The 17,886-nt window shown below is 42.9% G+C and overlaps 1 protein-coding gene across 1 annotated transcript in view; it reads right to left on the bottom strand.

Annotated features, from left to right (window-relative positions):
- The window catches only part of LOC124712341 (probable G-protein coupled receptor Mth-like 4), a 234,789-nt gene that overhangs the window by 26,499 nt on the left and 190,404 nt on the right, over positions 1 to 17,886 (bottom strand). Inside the window, exon 8 of the mRNA XM_047242636.1 lies at positions 155 to 342. Within this exon, the coding sequence (XP_047098592.1) occupies positions 155 to 342 (188 nt within the window). The remainder of the gene's footprint in view (positions 1 to 154; positions 343 to 17,886) is intronic.

Raw genomic sequence — 17,886 nt, 5'->3', positions numbered from 1 at the left:
TTGTGAATACCTAAAAAAACTTTTTGAGTTTTTGTATGTGCGTGCAAAGCATTGTGAAAATATCTCAAATAATAAAGTCATTGTAGAGCTGTGAAATCGCTTCAATCATTTGTAATAACCCTGTACAGTTGAACTGCCTCAGGGCATGTGGTACCTTGGAACCAGCACGTTCTGGTGCCGATGTTGGGCTTGAGCTGGCTGGTGGTGGGCACTGCCAGAGAGAAGTCCACGGCAGCTGTGATGGCACAAATAGTGGCTGGCACGCCCCACGCATACCCAGAGTACAGCAGGAACTTGCACCGCTCCCTGTGTGTGCTGCCTTCCTGGGGGCGGCTCCTCCGGCTGCAAACACACATGTAAATACACATACAGCTGATTTAGAACAGTGAATCAGTACTCATAAGGTCGTTACAGCATCGATGGTTCCTAGTAGGTTACAAAAACAGGTTATGTCAGCACATAGGACAAAAAATTTGTCATCCCCAGAGACAGCTCACTCATCCTGTGTGATATCGCCTCCAGCATAAATAGGGTCCTCCATTTGGCCACTGAAGCTGCTCATTCTATTAGGACATGCAGAGTTATCAGGCTGCAGGAATGTTGATTGCCACACGTCACCCGCTATTCGAGTTAGCCACAAACTTTTTCTACAAGATTAAGATCAGGTCATTCAATGGGCCAAGTTGCTATAAGGTGCCTGACAGTTCGTTAAATTAGGGACACATATGTGCAGTGGGGTGCCTCTTCGCTGGCTATTCTTCAGTTCTTTTGGTAATTTTTCTTGGGCTACTCCCCTTCCTCCACCCCCTTCTCCTACCCCTGTCCAATTCCATTCCATGTATAAGAGATGATGAAAAATGTTATGTTTGAAAGTTGTACAGTCTAGAATCAGTATGCCAATCAGGTAAAATGGTCATCAGCATTGAGGCAATCATCACACTCACTCACCAGTTTGAGGACACCTACTTTTTGTTAAAAAACTGATGTCATATCGCTTGAAGAAGTCCGTAACAGCCAGCTGCACATCCTCGTCAGACGGGTATGGTTGACACTTGAAGCCCTTATTTAAGGAAACAAAGGTGCGATAATCTCAACGGGAGATGTCAGGACTTTAGGATGGGTGTCTCCCATTTGTTGTTGTCTATAATGGATGAGGCTGGATTCCCAAATTGATTGGTATCTTGTGTCAAATCACAACCAATAAGGGACTTAGAGCACCATTCCACCCACACACGTTCTTCATTCTCCCATTGATGTCTGCAGGTGTTTGCAAAACAATCCTCCAAAATAGTATGTTCAATTAATGATTTAACCATTGCAAATTTTAGGGAAAGGTTGGAACAGTTACACTGGGGTGAGGTGTACAGACAACCTGACGCTAATTTAAAATTTAACCTATTTCATGATACCCTTCTGAGTATATTTGAAAACAGTTTCCCTAAGAAAACAGTGAAATATAATTGTAAGAAACCATCTAAAAAGCTATGGCTTACTAAAGGAATAAAAATATCTTGTAAACAGCAAAGGCAAATGTATCTACACGTAGAAGGAGTAATGATCCAGAAACAGTGAAACTTTATAAAAACTATTGCACTGCATTAAGAAAAGTTATTAAAAATCCCAGAGGTATGTGCATTATGTCTGAGATTAGCATGTCTGATAACAAAATTAAAACAATTTGGAATATTGTTAAAAGTGAAACAGGGCAACTGAGAGCACAGGAAGACTGCATTTCTATCAAACTCAATGAAAAATATATCTAAAAACAAAGATGATGTGACTTACCAAACGAAAGCACTGGCAGGTTGATAGAGACACAAACAAACACAAACATACACACAAAATTCAAGCTTTCGCAACCAATGGTTGCTTCATCAGGAAAGAGGGAAGGAGAGGGAAAGACAAAAGGATGTGGGTTTTAAGGGAGAGGGTACCTTTCGTCTTTCCCTCTCCTTCCCTCTTTCCTGATGAAGCAACCGTTGGTTGCAAAAGCTTGAATTTTGTGTGTATGTTTGTGTTTGTTTGTGTGTTTATCAACCTGCCAGCGCTTTCGTTTGGTAAGTCACATCATCTTTGTTTTTAGATATTTTTTTCCCACGTGGAATGTTTCCCTCTATTAAACTCAATGAAAAGTTTGTTAACAAAAAATCAGAAGTAGAAAATATTTTTGTGCTGGCATATGCCTCCACCTGCACACCTGTCAGCACCAAGAAACCCTGTATAGCAGGCACTGAACTAAGTGTGCCTAGAACAAGAGAAGACCAAGACACACACCCAGGCTATGCGCCAATAACACCACCTGGGCAACTTGGATATAGGCCGCCGCCACTGCCAACGTTGACCGAGCTGCCTCAGTCTCTCAGTAAGTCGCACTGTACAGTTAATAATCATTGCCTCGCACCTTAGCTAGCTGTGAGGGAATGTTAGAAGTTGGATATAGTTGTGATATGGACATGGACAAGATTCAAGATTTGGTGCATGTTATTGACTGCTGTTAACCACAGAACTTCAGAATGGACATCATTAAAGTTGATTACTCAATTTGCTCCTGTAATAAAGTGTATTTTAACCACATAATCATTTTGTGTTGTAGTGAGAGGAAACTGGCCACCCACCTATCATATCACCCTCTCCTCATCCAGCCAGGAATCACAAAACCTTATGAGAGGACACACCCACAGCAAGTGGCGTTGAGTCTGATCAACAAGTTTTGCTTAATTTCCATGTGTTTTAGGTTGCTTCAGGAGAGCTGTTGTTGCAGTGATTCTAGTTGCTCATTTGTTCTTGCTGTTGCTTATATTACAGGAAGGGAACTGCAGAATTAATCTATTTCTCTTTTCAGAAGCTTTACACATTGCTTTTCTATTTGTCTTTTCATATTTTGCTGTAATTTGTTAATGTTAGAATGGCTATGCCGCCCAATCCACCCCCCTGCTGCTGCACCTCAGCTGCAGACTGCTCCTGTTCTGGAACTAAATCAGATTTTTCAGTTCCAGAGCCAGCAAATCGCCACATTGCTGTCTACTTTCCAGCAATAACTTGCCGCACAAGGTGTGTCGGCTGCAAAACTGACCAACCAACCTATCCAATAAGTCCCACCAAACAACATTCCACTGTTTCGGCAATTCGATGAAAAACAAAAGGAATGGCTTTAATATCTCACCCAGTTCCAGGCCCACTGTCAAGTCTATCGAATTCAAGGTACTGTGAAACCTCATTATTTCCTGTCGGCTGTGGGAACTCCTGTGTTTCGCTTAATTCAAAAACTCTTTCCTACGTCGTCTCCCAATACACTCTCCTATGATGAAGTAGTAGGTGCATTAAGTCAGTATTACGAACAGCAGATTAATGTCACGGCAGCCAGATTTCACTTCTTTCACCTTAAGAATATGCCGAAACAGATGTATTGTCAGTGGTATACCCCCTTAGAGGGTTTCACTTTTGTTGTTGTTGTGGTCTCCAGTCGAGAGATTGGTTTGATGCAGCTCTCCATGCTACACTATCCTGTGCAGGCTTCTTCACCTCCAAGTACCTACTGCAACCTACATCCCTCTGAACCTGCTTAGTGTATTGATCTCTTGGTCTACCTCTACTATTTTTACCCTCCACGATATGTTCCAATACTAAATGTGATCCCTTGATGCCTCAGAACATGTCCTACCAATTGGCCCCTTCTTTTAGTCAGGTTGTGTCACAATTTCCTCTTCTCCCCAATTCTATTCAGTACCTCCTCATTACTTACGTGATCCACCCATCTAATATTCAGCATTCTTCTGTAGCACCACATTTCGAAAGCTTTTATTCTCTTCTTGTCTAAACTATTTATCATCCATGTTTCACTTCCATACACAGCTACCATAGCTACACTCTATACAAATATTTTCAGAAAAGACTTCCTGACACTTAAATCTTTACTCAATGTTAAAAAATTTCTCTTCTTCAGAAACGTTTTCCTTGCCATTGCCAGTCTACATTTTATATCCTCTCTACTTCAACCATCATCAGTTACATTGTTTCCCAAATAGCAAAACTCCTTTACTACTTTAAGCGTCTCATTTCCTAATCTAATCCCCTCAGTATCACCTGACTTCATTCGACTACATTCCTTTATCCTCATTTTGCTTTTCTTGATGTTCATATTATATCCTCCTTTCAAGACACTGTCCATTCTGTTCAACTGCCCTTCCAAGTGCTTTGCTGTCACTGACGAAATTACAATGTCAAAGTTTTTATTTCTTCTCCATAGATTTTATTTCCTACTCCAAATTTTTCTTTTGTTTCCTTTACTGCTTGCTCCAGATACAGATTGAATAACATCAGGGATAGGCTACAATCCTGTCTCACTCCCTTCCCAACTACTGCTTCCCTTTCATGCCCCTCGACTCATATAACTGCCATGTGGTTTCTGGACAAATCATAAATAGCCTTTTGCTCCCTGTATTTGACCCTTGCCACCTTCAGAATTTGAAAGAAAGTATTCCAATCAACATTGTCTAAAGCTTTCTCTATACAAATGCTAGAAACGTAGGTTTGCCTTTCCTTAACCTATCTTCTAAGATAAATCATAGGGCAGTATTGCCTCAAGTGTTGCAACATTTCTACAGAATCCAAACTGATCTTCCCTGATATCAGGTTCACCAGTTTTTCCATTCATCTGTAAAGAATTCGTGTTGGCATTTTGCACCCATGACTTATTAAACTGATAGTTCAGTAATTTTCGCACCTGTCAACACCTGCTTTTTCTGGAATTAAAATTATTATATTCTTCTTGAAGTCTAAGGGTATTTCGCCTGTCTCATACATCTTGCTCACCAGATGGTAGAGTTTTGTCAGGGCTGGCTCTCCCGAGGCTGTCAGTAGTTCTAATGGAATGTTGTCTACTCCCGGGGCCTTGTTTCGACTTTGGTCTTTCAGCGCTCTGTCAAATTCTTCGCACAATATCATATCTCCCATTTTATCATCATCTACATCCTCTTTTATTTCCATAACATTGTCCACAAGTACATCGCCCTTGTATAGACACTCTGTATACTCCTTCCACCTTTCTGCTTCCCCTTCTTTGCTTAGAACTGGTTTTCCATCTGAGCTCTTGATATTCATACAAGTGGTTCTCTTTTCTCCAAAGGTCTCATTAATTTTCCTGTAGGCAGTATCTATCTTACCCCTAGTGATATATGCCTCTACGCCCTTACATTTGTCCTCTAACCATCCCTGTTTAGCCATTTTTCACTTCCTGTCAATCTCATTTTTGAGACGTTTGTATTGCTTTTTGCCTGCTTCATTTACTGCACTTTTATATTTTCTCCTTTCATCAATTAAATTCAATATCTCTTCTGTTACCCAAGGATTTCTACTAGCCTCGTCTTTTTACCTACTTGATCCTTTGCTGCCTCCACTACTTCATCTCTCAAAGTTACTCATTCTTCTTCTTCTTCTTCTACTGTATTTCTTTCCACCACTCTTGTCAATCATTCTGTAGTACTCTCTCTGATACTCTCTACAACCTCTGGTTCTGTCAGTTTATCCAGGTCCCATCTCCTTAAATTCCCACATTTTTGCAGTTTCTTCAATTTTGATCTACAGTTCATAGCCAATAGATTGTGGTCAGAGTCCACATCTTCCTCTGGAAATGTCTTACAATTTAAAATTTGTTTCCTAAATCTCTATCTTACCATTACATAATCCATCTGAAACCTTTGAGTGACTCCAGGCCTCTTCCATGTATACATCCTTCTTTCATTGTTCGTGAACCAAGTGTTAGCTATGGTTAAGTTATGCTCTATGCAAAATTCTACCAGATGGCTTCCTCTTTCATTCCTTACCCCCATTCCATATTCACCTACTATTTTTCCTTCCCTTCCTTTTCCTACAATCGAATTCCAGTCCCCCATGACTATTAAATTTTCGTCTTCATTCACTATCTGAATAACTTCTTTCATCTCATACATTTCATCAATATCTTCATCTGCGGAGCTAGTTGGCATACAAACTTATACTACTGTGGTAGGCGTGGGCTTCATGTCTATCTTGGCTACAATAATGTGTTCACTATGCTGTTTGTAGTTGCTTACTCACACTCCTGTTTTTTTTTTTTTTTTTATTTATTTTTTTTTTTTTTATTATTAAATCTACTCCTGCATTACCTAATTTCAGTTCTATCACCTTAAGAAATAGCTGGAACAGACATATCGTCAGTGGTATACCAACTTAGAGGGTTTCACTGGGAAGTGTAAATTCAAGTGTAGTTGTGGAAACTTTTATAGTGACATGATGATCCTTGATGCAGTCACATGCAATATCCCTGATAGCAGAATTAGAGAAGTACTCTGATCCTTCGCTCCATCAAGTGTTGTAAATAATAGAACAATTTGATTCCAGCACCATAACCGCCAATAAATTTGATCAGGTCCGGATTTGTCGGGTTGAGTCTTCTCTTGCCCGTGACTGCCCCACTCAGCCGCCACAACAAACACGCACACAGAGTTAGTTAGTTAGTTATGTGTTCCACTGATCGATAGCATGGAAAACCGTTATGATGTGGAACGTGTCAAATGCACAAGAAATGAGCATAGGAAACAAGTTTATTTTTTTTTAATTTTTTTTTTTTTTTGTTTACATTGTAGTATCATACCTAAATATTTCTGTTATCTACCCCATTCCCTAAAATGGCACAGAATGCATATATTATATCTCCATATTTATTTACTTATATTCAAGAATTCATCTTGGTATAGAAGGAGTTGTCAAGGAGGTATGATTTCAATTTGTTTTTGAAACTATTACTGCTGTCTGTCAGACATTTTATTTCATATGGTAATTTATCAAAAAGTTTTATAGCAGCATATTTTACCCCTTTTTGTGCCAAAGATAGGTTAAGTAAAGAATAGTGTAGGTCTTTTTTTCTGGTATTGTAATCATGAATGTCACTGTTGATTTTAAACTGGTCCATGTTGTTGATAACAGATTTCATTACTGAGTAAATGTACTGTGAAGCAGTTGTAAGAATTCCTAACCTTTTAAACAGATTCCTACAAGATGTGTGACTATGAACCCCACACATTATTCTAACTACTACAGTGAATAGCTTTTGCTTAAGTGTTGAGTTGCCCCAGAACATTATTCCGTATGACATCAGAGAGTGGAAGTATGCAAAGTATGTTACCTTAATAATTTCTACATCCTTAAAATTGGCAATTATTCTGATTGCAAAAGTTGCTGAACCTAGTCGCTTGAGGAGATCGTAAAAATGAATTTTCCAATTCAGATTTTCATCTATATGTACACCCAAAAACTTTGTATGCTCTACCCTTGTTACTGACTTCTTTTGATGTGTATTATTGATACGTATTATTATACTTTTTGCAGCAGAAAATTGGATGTACTGTGCTTTTTCAAAGTTCAGAACAAGCCCATTAGCAGAAAACCAATTAATAACTTTTCCAAAGACCTCATTTTGTATCATTTTCTATCGGACTTTCTTTTACTGGATTAATAATTATGCTTGTATCATCAACAAACAGACAGCCTAGTAAATAAGTAGCCAAGCCTGTAAATCTAGTGAAGCCTTGCCCTCGCTGATTTGCTTGCCATAAGCGGCAATGTTAGCCGTCAGAAGGGCTATGTCCAGGCAGTTTGCTTGCAACGGCAAAACAACGTCAATTCTGCCCGCTCTCGCAGCAATAGGTCTCATGCACATTCTGTGGATGCAGTGTTTTCAAAACTTACTACAGATTCTAGCAGTAATTCATCTAAGGTTGTGCCCCCATCTCGCACCAGCGCAGTGCGACGCCACTCCAACAAACTATTTGTAACACTACAAATTGCTTGCTGTCGTGTTGACTTCAAAATTGCAGTCAATCCGCAGACGCTAATTGACATTTATCCCTTGCCTCGCCCTGAAGAACTTATGGACAGGCTTGGCGCAGGCCGTCACTTTCCTAAGATAGATTTGCGTGATGCTTATTTGCAAATACCACTAGCTGAAGAATCACAGAAAGTGTTTTTTGTTAATACACACTAGGGCCTGTGCAAGTATTTGCGTTTGCCCTTCGGCAATGCCTCCACACCTGCCATTTTTCAACGTTACTTGGAACAGCTGACTGCTCAAGTGCCATTCTGTTTCAACTACCTTGACGATATTGTTGTCTCAGGTCGTACGCCAGAGGAACACACTGCGAATTTGCATCCTCTTCTTCGAGTGTTGTTCGGTGCAGGACTCATGTGTCGTCTCGAAAAGAGTGACTTTTTTTCAGACAGAACTACAGTACTTAGGTCATGTGATAAATAGTCAGGCTGTGCACCCTCTCCTATCTCATTTGCTTGCAATCCGTGACCAGTCTGTTCCTCTCAATGTATCTGAACTGCAGTCCGAGCTAGGCAAGTTAACATACTACATTCCTTTGATTCCCAATACTTCATAGATCGCGGCTCCATTGCATCGCTTACGTCGGAAAAATGGACCTAAGAGTGTCACGACGCATTTCAGAAACTCAAAAATGGCTTGTTCGGTGACAGATGTTAAGTACACTTTGATCCTGCCATACCAATGATCTTGCAAGTAGATGCTTCCTCCTAAGGAATCTGCGCTGTGTTTTCGCACAGAATTGGTGCACAAGACTGACCTATTGCTTTTTCTCAAAGTTGTTAACTCAAACTCACTGCAATTATTCACAAATTGAAAAAGCTCTCGCTACCGTGTATGATGTGACAAAATTGCATCACTATCTGTTTGGTCGCAAGTTCTGTTTAGTGTCAGACCAGACGCGCCTTTGCAGTCCTTGTTTCATCCGTCAAAGCCGTTTCCTACACGTAGTGCTCAAAAATTGAAGCGTTGGTCTTTGCTTCCATCCCAGTATCAGTGCGAACTTGTGTACAGGCCTACGGCAAACCATGGCAATGCAGACGCCCTTCCTCGCCTTCCGATCGACCCCGACTCTGATTTTGATCCCTTTCACACATCTTGGTGCCAGATCGATGGGCAGGACTCTGAATTGCTGCAACCTTTTCCACTGAACTACAGAGAGCCGCCGGGATTAGCCGAGCGGTCGTGTCACATCTGGTGCAGTGGATATAGTTTCGCCGGCACGGTAGCTCAGCGTGTACGATCAGAGGGTTTAGTTACCCTCTCTAATAAAATAACTGAGAAAACGGATCAACGAACAACTTGAACGAGTGTCATCGGACGTCCGCCACGAACAAATTCAACGAACAATATAGAACAAAATGAGATTAAAAAAAAAGTGGTCTAAGGCGCTGCAGTCATGGACCGCGCGGCTGGTCCCGGCAGAGGTTCGAGTCGTCCCTCGGGCATGTGTGTGTGTGTGTGTGTGTGTTTGTTCTTGGGATAATTTAGTTTAAGTAGTGTGTAAACTTAGGGACTGATGACCTTAGCAGTTAAGTCCCATAAGATTTCACACACATTTGAACTTTTTTTTTTAATTACAGAGAAATTGCACAGGTCACGGAAGCAGACCCTGATCTGAAGAGTTTTTTGTATTACATTCGCAAGACTTGGCCTCGCTCATTGAACAGTATTCAGAACTCAGTAGTGCGCCGATACTTTGCTCGTCAGCATAACCTCCGGTACAATAAAGTGTGACCTAGTACAATCTGACAGTGGACAGTCACGTATGCTCATTCCCACAGTGTTGCAAAAGGATGTATTACAACTACTTCACCAAGGACATTGGGGAATTGTTCGCAGGGCATGAACGCCCACATTGAACAGATGACGTCACAGTGTCACGCATGTGTGGACAATCAGCCCTAGCACAGACATTTGCAGCTTGGCCTAAGACTCAATCTCCATGGCAACGAGTGCACATAGACTTGCAGGACCATTCTGGAACACTCGTTGGCTCATTGCGGTAGACTCTTTTGGCAAGTTCCCATTTGCAGTGCCTGTGAACTCTACCACGTCACGTGGCATCATTCAAGTGTTGTCCTCAATTTTTTAGATTGAAGGATTGCCTGAAGTCATTGCTACGGACAACAGACATCAGTTCACATCCCATGACTTTGAAGAATTTTGTGAACAAAATGGCATTCGTCATCTAACAAGTGCTCCAATTCACCCGCAGTCCAACGGAGAAGCGGAACACTTCGTTCGCACCTTGAAACAACAAATGGCCAAGCTTCGCACCTCGTGCACATGGGAACAGGGGCTGTAGCACACCAGGACGAGCCAAAAGACATAGCCGCTCGCCTCCACTGTCGCCATTCTCCAACGCTATGGAACTGGACCCGCCGTCGCCGTCGCTGTTATCGCACCAGGAGACACCCTCAGGACTAGACACGCATCCTGAGCAGTGTTTTTGGGAGGACTTCCGTCTGCTCTGGCAAGCCAGATGGCGGGATACGTCTGGGAGCATGCCATCCTCCACAGCTATGGCTCCCGGCTCATCTCCACGTCCAGCTTCCTGTGTCCCGCCTGCCCCCCACCCATTGTCGTTCGCATCTCCAGTACACGACAACGGTACAGCATTTTGGGAGGGAGGAATGTAGTGTACGCCTTCGCCAGCACACCGGTCACCACTAGGAAACATTGTACAGCAGGCGCCGAACTAAGCACGCCCGTGACAAGAGAAAACAAAGACATGTCCTCAGCTATGCGCCAATAATGCTCCATGGACAGCGTGTACATAGGCCGCCACCGCCAGCCGAACTGTCTCAATCTCCCAATACGTCACACTGTGCTCTAGTCTCCCACATTGGTAGTCATCGCCTCACACCTTAGCTGTGACGGAATGTTAGTCATTGTATACAGGGTGGTCCAGTGATCGTGACCGGGCCAAATATCTCACGAAATAAGCGTCAAACAAAAAAAACTACAAAGAACGAAACTTGTCTAGCTTGAAGGGGGAAACCAGATGGCGCTATGGTTGGCCCGATAGATGGCGCTGCCATAAGTCAAACGAATATCAACTGCGTTTTTTTTTAAAATAGGAACCCCCATTTTTATTACATATTCGTGTAGTACGTAAAGAAATATTAATGTTTTATTTGGACCACTTTTTTCGCTTTCTGATAGATGGCGCTGTAATAGTCACAAACATATGGATATAATTGGAAGGAGAAACAACATTGGTCGTATTTTTTTTTTTTTTTTTTTATTATCCGCAAAATCGATTTTCGGTCCCTTAGTGACCATCCTCAGTGCTGTAATATACAATTAAAATTGGTAGGCACTGGTATCAACAAGCTTAGAGCGATCGCATAAACAAAAATCGATTTTGCGAATAATAAAACAAAAAAATACGACCAATGCTGTTTCTCCTTCCAATTATATCCATTATCTGGTCGTGGTGCACAGAACACTCCATGGAGTCGCCAATCACAAAGATATGGCTCACAATTGTAGACGAACAGTTGGTAACAGGTAGGTTTTTTAAATTAAAATACAGAACGCAGGTACGTTTGAACATTTTATTTCGGTTGTTCCAACGTGATACATGTACCTTTGTGAACTTATAATTTCTGAGAACGCATGCTGTTACAGCGTGATTACCTGTAAATACCACATTAATGCAATAAATGCTCAAAATAATGTTCGTCAACCTCAATGCATTTGGCAGTACGTGTAACGACATTCCTCTCAACAGCGAGTAGTTCGCCTTCCGTAATGTTCGCACATGCATTGACAATGCACTGACACATGTTGTCAGGTGTTGTCGGTGGATCACGATAGCAAATATCCTTCAACTTTCCCCACAGAAAGAAATCCGGGGACGCCAGATCCGGTGAGCGTGCTTCGACGCCCAATCCACCATTCATGAAATATGCTATTCAATCCCGCTTCAACCGCACGCGAGCTATGTGCCGGACATCCATCATGTTGGGAGTACATCGCCATTCTGTCATGCAGTTAAACATCTTGTAGTAATATCGGTAGAACATTACGTAGGAAATCAGCATACATTGCACCATTTCGATTGCCTTCGATAAAATGGGGGCCAATTATCCTTCCTCCCATAATGCCGCACCATACATTAACCCGCAAAGGTCGCTGATGTTCCACTTGTCGCAGCCATCGTGGATTTTCAGTTGCCCAATAGTGCATATTATGCCGGTTTACGTTACCGCTGTTGGTGAATGACGCTTGGTCGCAAAATAGAACGCGTGCAAAAAAATCTGTCATCGTCCCGTAATTTCTCCTGTGCCCAGTGGCAGACCTGTACACGACGTTCAAAGTCGTCGCCATGCAATTCCTGGTGCGTTGAAATATGGCACTCGTGCAATCGATGTCGATGTAGCATTCTCAACGCCGACGTTTTTGAGATTCCCGATTCTCGCGCAGTTTGTCTGCTACTGATGCGCGGATTAGCTGCGACAGCAGCTAAAACACCTACTTGGGCATCATCATTTGTTGCAGGTCGTGGTTGACGTTTCACATGTGGCTGGACACTTCCCGTTTCCTTAAATAACGTAACTATCAGTCGAACGGTCTGGACACTTGGATGATGTCGTCCAGGATACCAAGCAGCATACATAGCACACGCCCGTTGGGCATTTTGATCACAATAGCCATACATCAACGCGATATCGACCTTTTCCATAGTTGGAAAACGGTCTATTTTAACACGGGTAATGTATCACGAAGCAAATACCGTCCGCACTAGCGGAATGTTACGTGATACCACGTACTTAGGCGCTACAGTCTGGAACTGCAAGACCGCTACGGTCGCAGGTTCGAATCCTGCCTCGGGCATGGATGTGTGTGATGTCCTTAGGTTAGTTAGGTTTAAGTAGTTCTTAGTTATAGGGGACTGATGACCTCAGAAGTTAAGTCCCATAGTGCTCAGAGCCATTTGAACCATTTGAACCACGTACTTACACGTTTGTGACTATAACAGCGCCATCTATCACAAAGCGAAAAAAGTGGTACAACTAGCACATTCATATTTCTTTACGTACTAAACGAGTATGTAATAAAAATGGGGATTCCTATTTTTAAAAAAAGCAGTTGATATCCGTTTGACTTATGGCAGCGCCATCTAGCGGGCCAACCATAGTGCCATCTGGTTTCCCCCTTCAAGCTAGACAAGTTTGGTTCTTTGTAGTTTTTTCGTTTGATGCTTATTTCGTGAGATATTTGGCCCGGTCACTATCAATGGACCACCCTGTATAGCTGGGATATGGACACGGACAAGATTCTAGAAAGTAGTAGACGTAACTGATTGCTGTTAACTACAGAACTTCAGATTGGACATCGTTGAAGTTAAGTACTCAATTGGCTGCTGTAATACAGTGTATTTTAACCACGTGTGCATTTTGTATTGTAGTGAGAGGAAAGTGGCCTGCCACCTGCCATACCACCATCTCCTCACCCCGCTGGGAACCACAAAACATTACAAGAGGGCACAGCCACAATAATTTTAATAATCATTTTCAAGTGTTTCAGAAATAACAGGATCCAGCTATTCATTAGAAAATGCAAGGCAGTATATGGAAGGGGCAATACCTATGCAATTTGATAAAATTGAAATTCAAGCCCCCTCTCCTACTGAAATTAGGAAAATAATTCACTCAAAAGCAAAAGCTCACATGGAATTGATGGCCTTTCCAACAGAATACTAAAAGCTTGTTCCCAACAGATAAGTGTGATTCTCAGCCACATATGTAGTCGCCCACTGAAACAGGGCATTTTTCCAGATAGACTGAAACATGTTACTGTTAAACCATTGTATAAAAACGGGGATAGATATGATGTTAACAATTACCGCCCAGTCTCACTTCTGGTAACTTTACCCAAAATTATTGAAAAGGTAGTGTGTTCGTGAGTAGCATCACATATTTGTAAAAACGAAGTACTAACAAAATGTCAATTTGATTTTCAGAAACGGTTTTCTACAGAAAATGCTACATATGCTTTCAATGATCAAATATCAAATTCTCGGAATAACTGATCATTTGTGATCCGTCAAAGGCTTTTGACTGTGTGAATCGTGAGATTTTTCTTTATAACCTTAAATATTGTGGTATGAGTGGGACAGTGCACAAATGGTTTGATTCATATTTAAATGGAACAATGTAGAAGGCTCAAATTAGCAGTACAGATAGTCTGCAAAAATCAACAGAGTCCTCTAACTAGCGAGGTATCAAGAATGGTGTCCAAGAGCGTTCAGTCTTGGGTTCCTTATTATTCTTAATATATATGACTTGCCACTCTATATTCACAAAGACGCAAAGCTAGCTCTTTTGGCTGATGATAGAAGTATAGTAATCACACCCAATAAACAAGAGTCAGCTCAGGAAATAGTAAGTAATGTCTTTCGGAAAATTATTGAGTGGTTCTCTGCAAATGGACTCTCACTAAATTTGGAGCAAGCACAGTACTTATGATTCTGTACAGTAAGTGGCTTAACATCATTGATAAATATAGGTTTTGAACAGAATCTGTTGCTAAGGCAGAATATTCAAAATTTCCGGGTGTGTGCATTGATGAGAAATTGAATTGGAAGAACCACATTAATGATCTGCTGAAACAGTTAGGTCCAGCTACTTATCTATTAGGGTTATTGCGAATTCTGGTGACAAATATATCATTAAATTAGCTTAGTATGCCTATTTTCATTCACTGCTTTCATATGCCATCATATTTTGGGGTAATTCGTCATCAAGAGAAAAAGTATCCATTGCATAAAATGCGTAATCAGAACAATAGCTGGAGCCCACTCAAGATCATTTATTTACTTAAGCAACTTAGGGTATTCATAGTACCTACGCAGTACATATATTCACTTATGAAATTTTTTATTAAGAACCCATCCCAGTACAAAAGTAATAGCGAAGTGCATAGCTACAACACTAGAAGAAAGTATGACCTTCACTATTCTGGGTTAAATCTGACTTTGGCAGAGAAAGGGGTGAATTATGTTGCTACAAAAATCTTTGGTCATTAGCCAAACAGCATTAAAAATCTGACAGATAGCCAACCAACATTTAAAAACAAATTAAAAGAATTTCTGAATGACAACTCTTTCTACTCAATAGATGATTCTTTTAGATATATACCAGTAACTGTAAAAAAAAGTTTATATTGTGTAAAGAAAACTTTTGTTAAACTGACATGTCCACATCATGACGAAATGTCGTATTTATGATCTATGGAACAAGTATTAATACACTCCTGGAAATGGAAAAAAGAACACATTGACACCGGTGTGTCAGACCCACCATACTTGCTCCGGAAACTGCGAGAGGGCTGTACAAGCAATGATCACACGCACGGCACAGCGGACACACCAGGAACCGCGGTGTTGGCCGTCGAATGGCGCTAGCTGCGCAGCATTTGTGCACCGCCGCCATCAGTGTCAGCCAGTTTGCCGTGGCATACGGAGCTCCATCGCAGTCTTTAACACTGGTAGCATGCCGCGACAGCGTGGACGTGAACCGTATGTGCAGTTGACGGACTTTGAGCGAGTGCGTATAGTGGGCATGCGGGAGGCCGGGTGGACGTACCGCCGAATTGCTCAACACGTGGGGCGTGAGGTCTCCACAGTACATCGATGTTGTCACCAGTGGTCGGCGGAAGGTGCACGTGCCCGTCGACCTGGGACCGGACCGCAGCGACGCACGGATGCACGCCAAGACCGTAGGATCCTACGCAGTGCCGTAGGGGACCGCACCGCCACTTCCCAGCAAATTAGGGACACTGTTGCTCCTGGGGTATCGGCAAGGACCATTCGCAACCGTCTCCATGAAGCTGGGCTACGGTCCCGCACACCGTTAGGCCGTCTTCCGCTCACGCCCCAACATCGTGCAGCCCGCCTCCAGTGGTGTCGCGACAGGCGTGAATGGAGGGACGAATGGAGACGTGTCGTCTTCAGCGATGAGAGTCGCTTCTGCCTTGGTGCCAATGCTGGTCGTATGCGTGTTTGGCGCCGTGCAGGTGAGCGCCACAATCAGGACTGCATACGACCGAGGCACACAGGGCCAACACCCGGCATCATGGTGTGGGAAGCGATCTCCTACACTGGCCGTACACCACTGGTGATCGTCGAGGGGACACTGAATAGTGCACGGTACATCCAAACCGTCATCGAACCCATCGTTCTACCATTCCTAGACCGGCAAGGGAACTTGCTGTTCCAACAGGACAATGCACGTCCGCATGTATCCCGTGCCACCCAACGTGCTCTAGAAGGTGTAAGTCAACTACCCTGGCCAGCAAGATCTCCGGATCTGTCCCCCATTGAGCATGTTTGGGACTGGATGAAGCGTCGTCTCACGCGGTCTGCACGTCCAGCACGAACGCTGGTCCAACTGAGGCGCCAGGTGGAAATGGCATGGCAAGCCGTTCCACAGGACTACATCCAGCATGTCTACGATCGTCTCCATGGGAGAATAGCAGCCTGCATTGCTGCGAAAGGTGGATATACACTGTACTAGTGCCGACATTGTGCATGCTCTGTTGCCTGTGTCTATGTGCCTATGGTTCTGTCAGTGTGATCATGTGATGTATCTGACCCCAGGAATGTGTCAATAAAGTTTCCCCTTCCTGGGACAATGAATTCACGGTGTTCTTATTTCAATTTCCAGGAGTGTATAATATAACGTCCTTTGGCAGACAAGAAAAGAGTAATAGCACGTCAGTCCTGTGTGGACGCATTTGGTAATAACTTCGTCATAGTTCTCATTTCCGCTTTTATCAAATGCGCGTTAGAAAGACACGAATGCCACACTAATCCCTTGCCTCTATGTCGGTTCTTATATACCTGCATCAGTGTTGCGATATGTTGCCTGTACCCTGCAGCAACGCCCTCAAACGGAAACTGCTTGATCGCCCCTTATACACAGACAGATCACAACTCTAGAAAATTGTAGTGATGTTCACCTAAAGAGAAAGAACGTTTGATGCAGGGATTAGCAGTTAACTCGTCACATATACAAATGTAAAGTTTTGTGCATGAGTAGACGGAAGGATCCAAAACGGTACAACAAGCCTATTAAATATCTAGGAGAAGGGCTACAGAACAATTTATACTGGATCGATCACATAAAATTAATCGCAGGAAGGACAGACGATAGACTGAGATTCGTTGGAAGAATCCTGAGGGAGTGCATTCCGCCCATACAAAACACCCGTTCGAACGAAACTTGCATAGTATTTCTTAGTATGTGTGCATAACAGTTGTCTGTGACCAGAATGAGATTTTCACTCTGCAGCAGAGTGTGCGGTGATACCGAAGTTCCTGGCAGATTAAAACTGTGTGCCGCACCGAGACTCAAACTCGGGATCTTTGCCTTTCGCGGGGAAGTATTCTACCAACTGAGCTACCCAAGCCCAACTCACAACCCGTCCTCACAGCTTCAATTCTGCCAGTACCTCGTCTCCTACCTTCCAAACTTCACTGAAGCTCTTCTGCGAACCTAGCAGAACTAGCACTCCTGGAAGAAAGGATATTGCGGAGAAATGGCTTAGCCACAGCCTGGGGGATGTTTCTAGAATGAGATTTTCGCTCTGCAGCGGAGCGTGCGCTGGTATGAAACTTCATAGCACATTAAAACTGAGCCGGACGCGGTGGCCAAGCGGTTCTAGGCGCTTCAGTCCGGAACCGCGCGACTTCTACGGTCGCAGGTTCGATCCTGCCTCGGGCACGGATTGTGTGATGTCCTTAGGTTAGCTAGGTTTAAGTAGTTCTAAGTCTAGGGGACTGATGACCTCAGATGTTAAGTCCCATAGTGCTCAGAGCCATTTGAACCATTTGATTAAAACTGTGTGCCATACCGAGACTCGAACTCGGGACCTGTGCCTTTCACGGGCAAGTGCACTTGCAAAAGGCAAAGGTCCCGAGTTCGAGTCTCGGTCCGGCACACAGTTTTAATCTGCCAGGAAGTTTTAGCATTTGGTTCACTCCGAGAGGCCTGGACATTTCCCTTGTTGAG

This window comes from Schistocerca piceifrons, chromosome 8, assembly GCF_021461385.2.
Source record: "Schistocerca piceifrons isolate TAMUIC-IGC-003096 chromosome 8, iqSchPice1.1, whole genome shotgun sequence".
NCBI classification, from domain to species: domain Eukaryota; kingdom Metazoa; phylum Arthropoda; class Insecta; order Orthoptera; family Acrididae; genus Schistocerca; species Schistocerca piceifrons.
The sequence above is the reverse complement of the archived record's forward strand: the minus strand, read 5'-3'. Positions and strand labels throughout refer to the sequence as shown.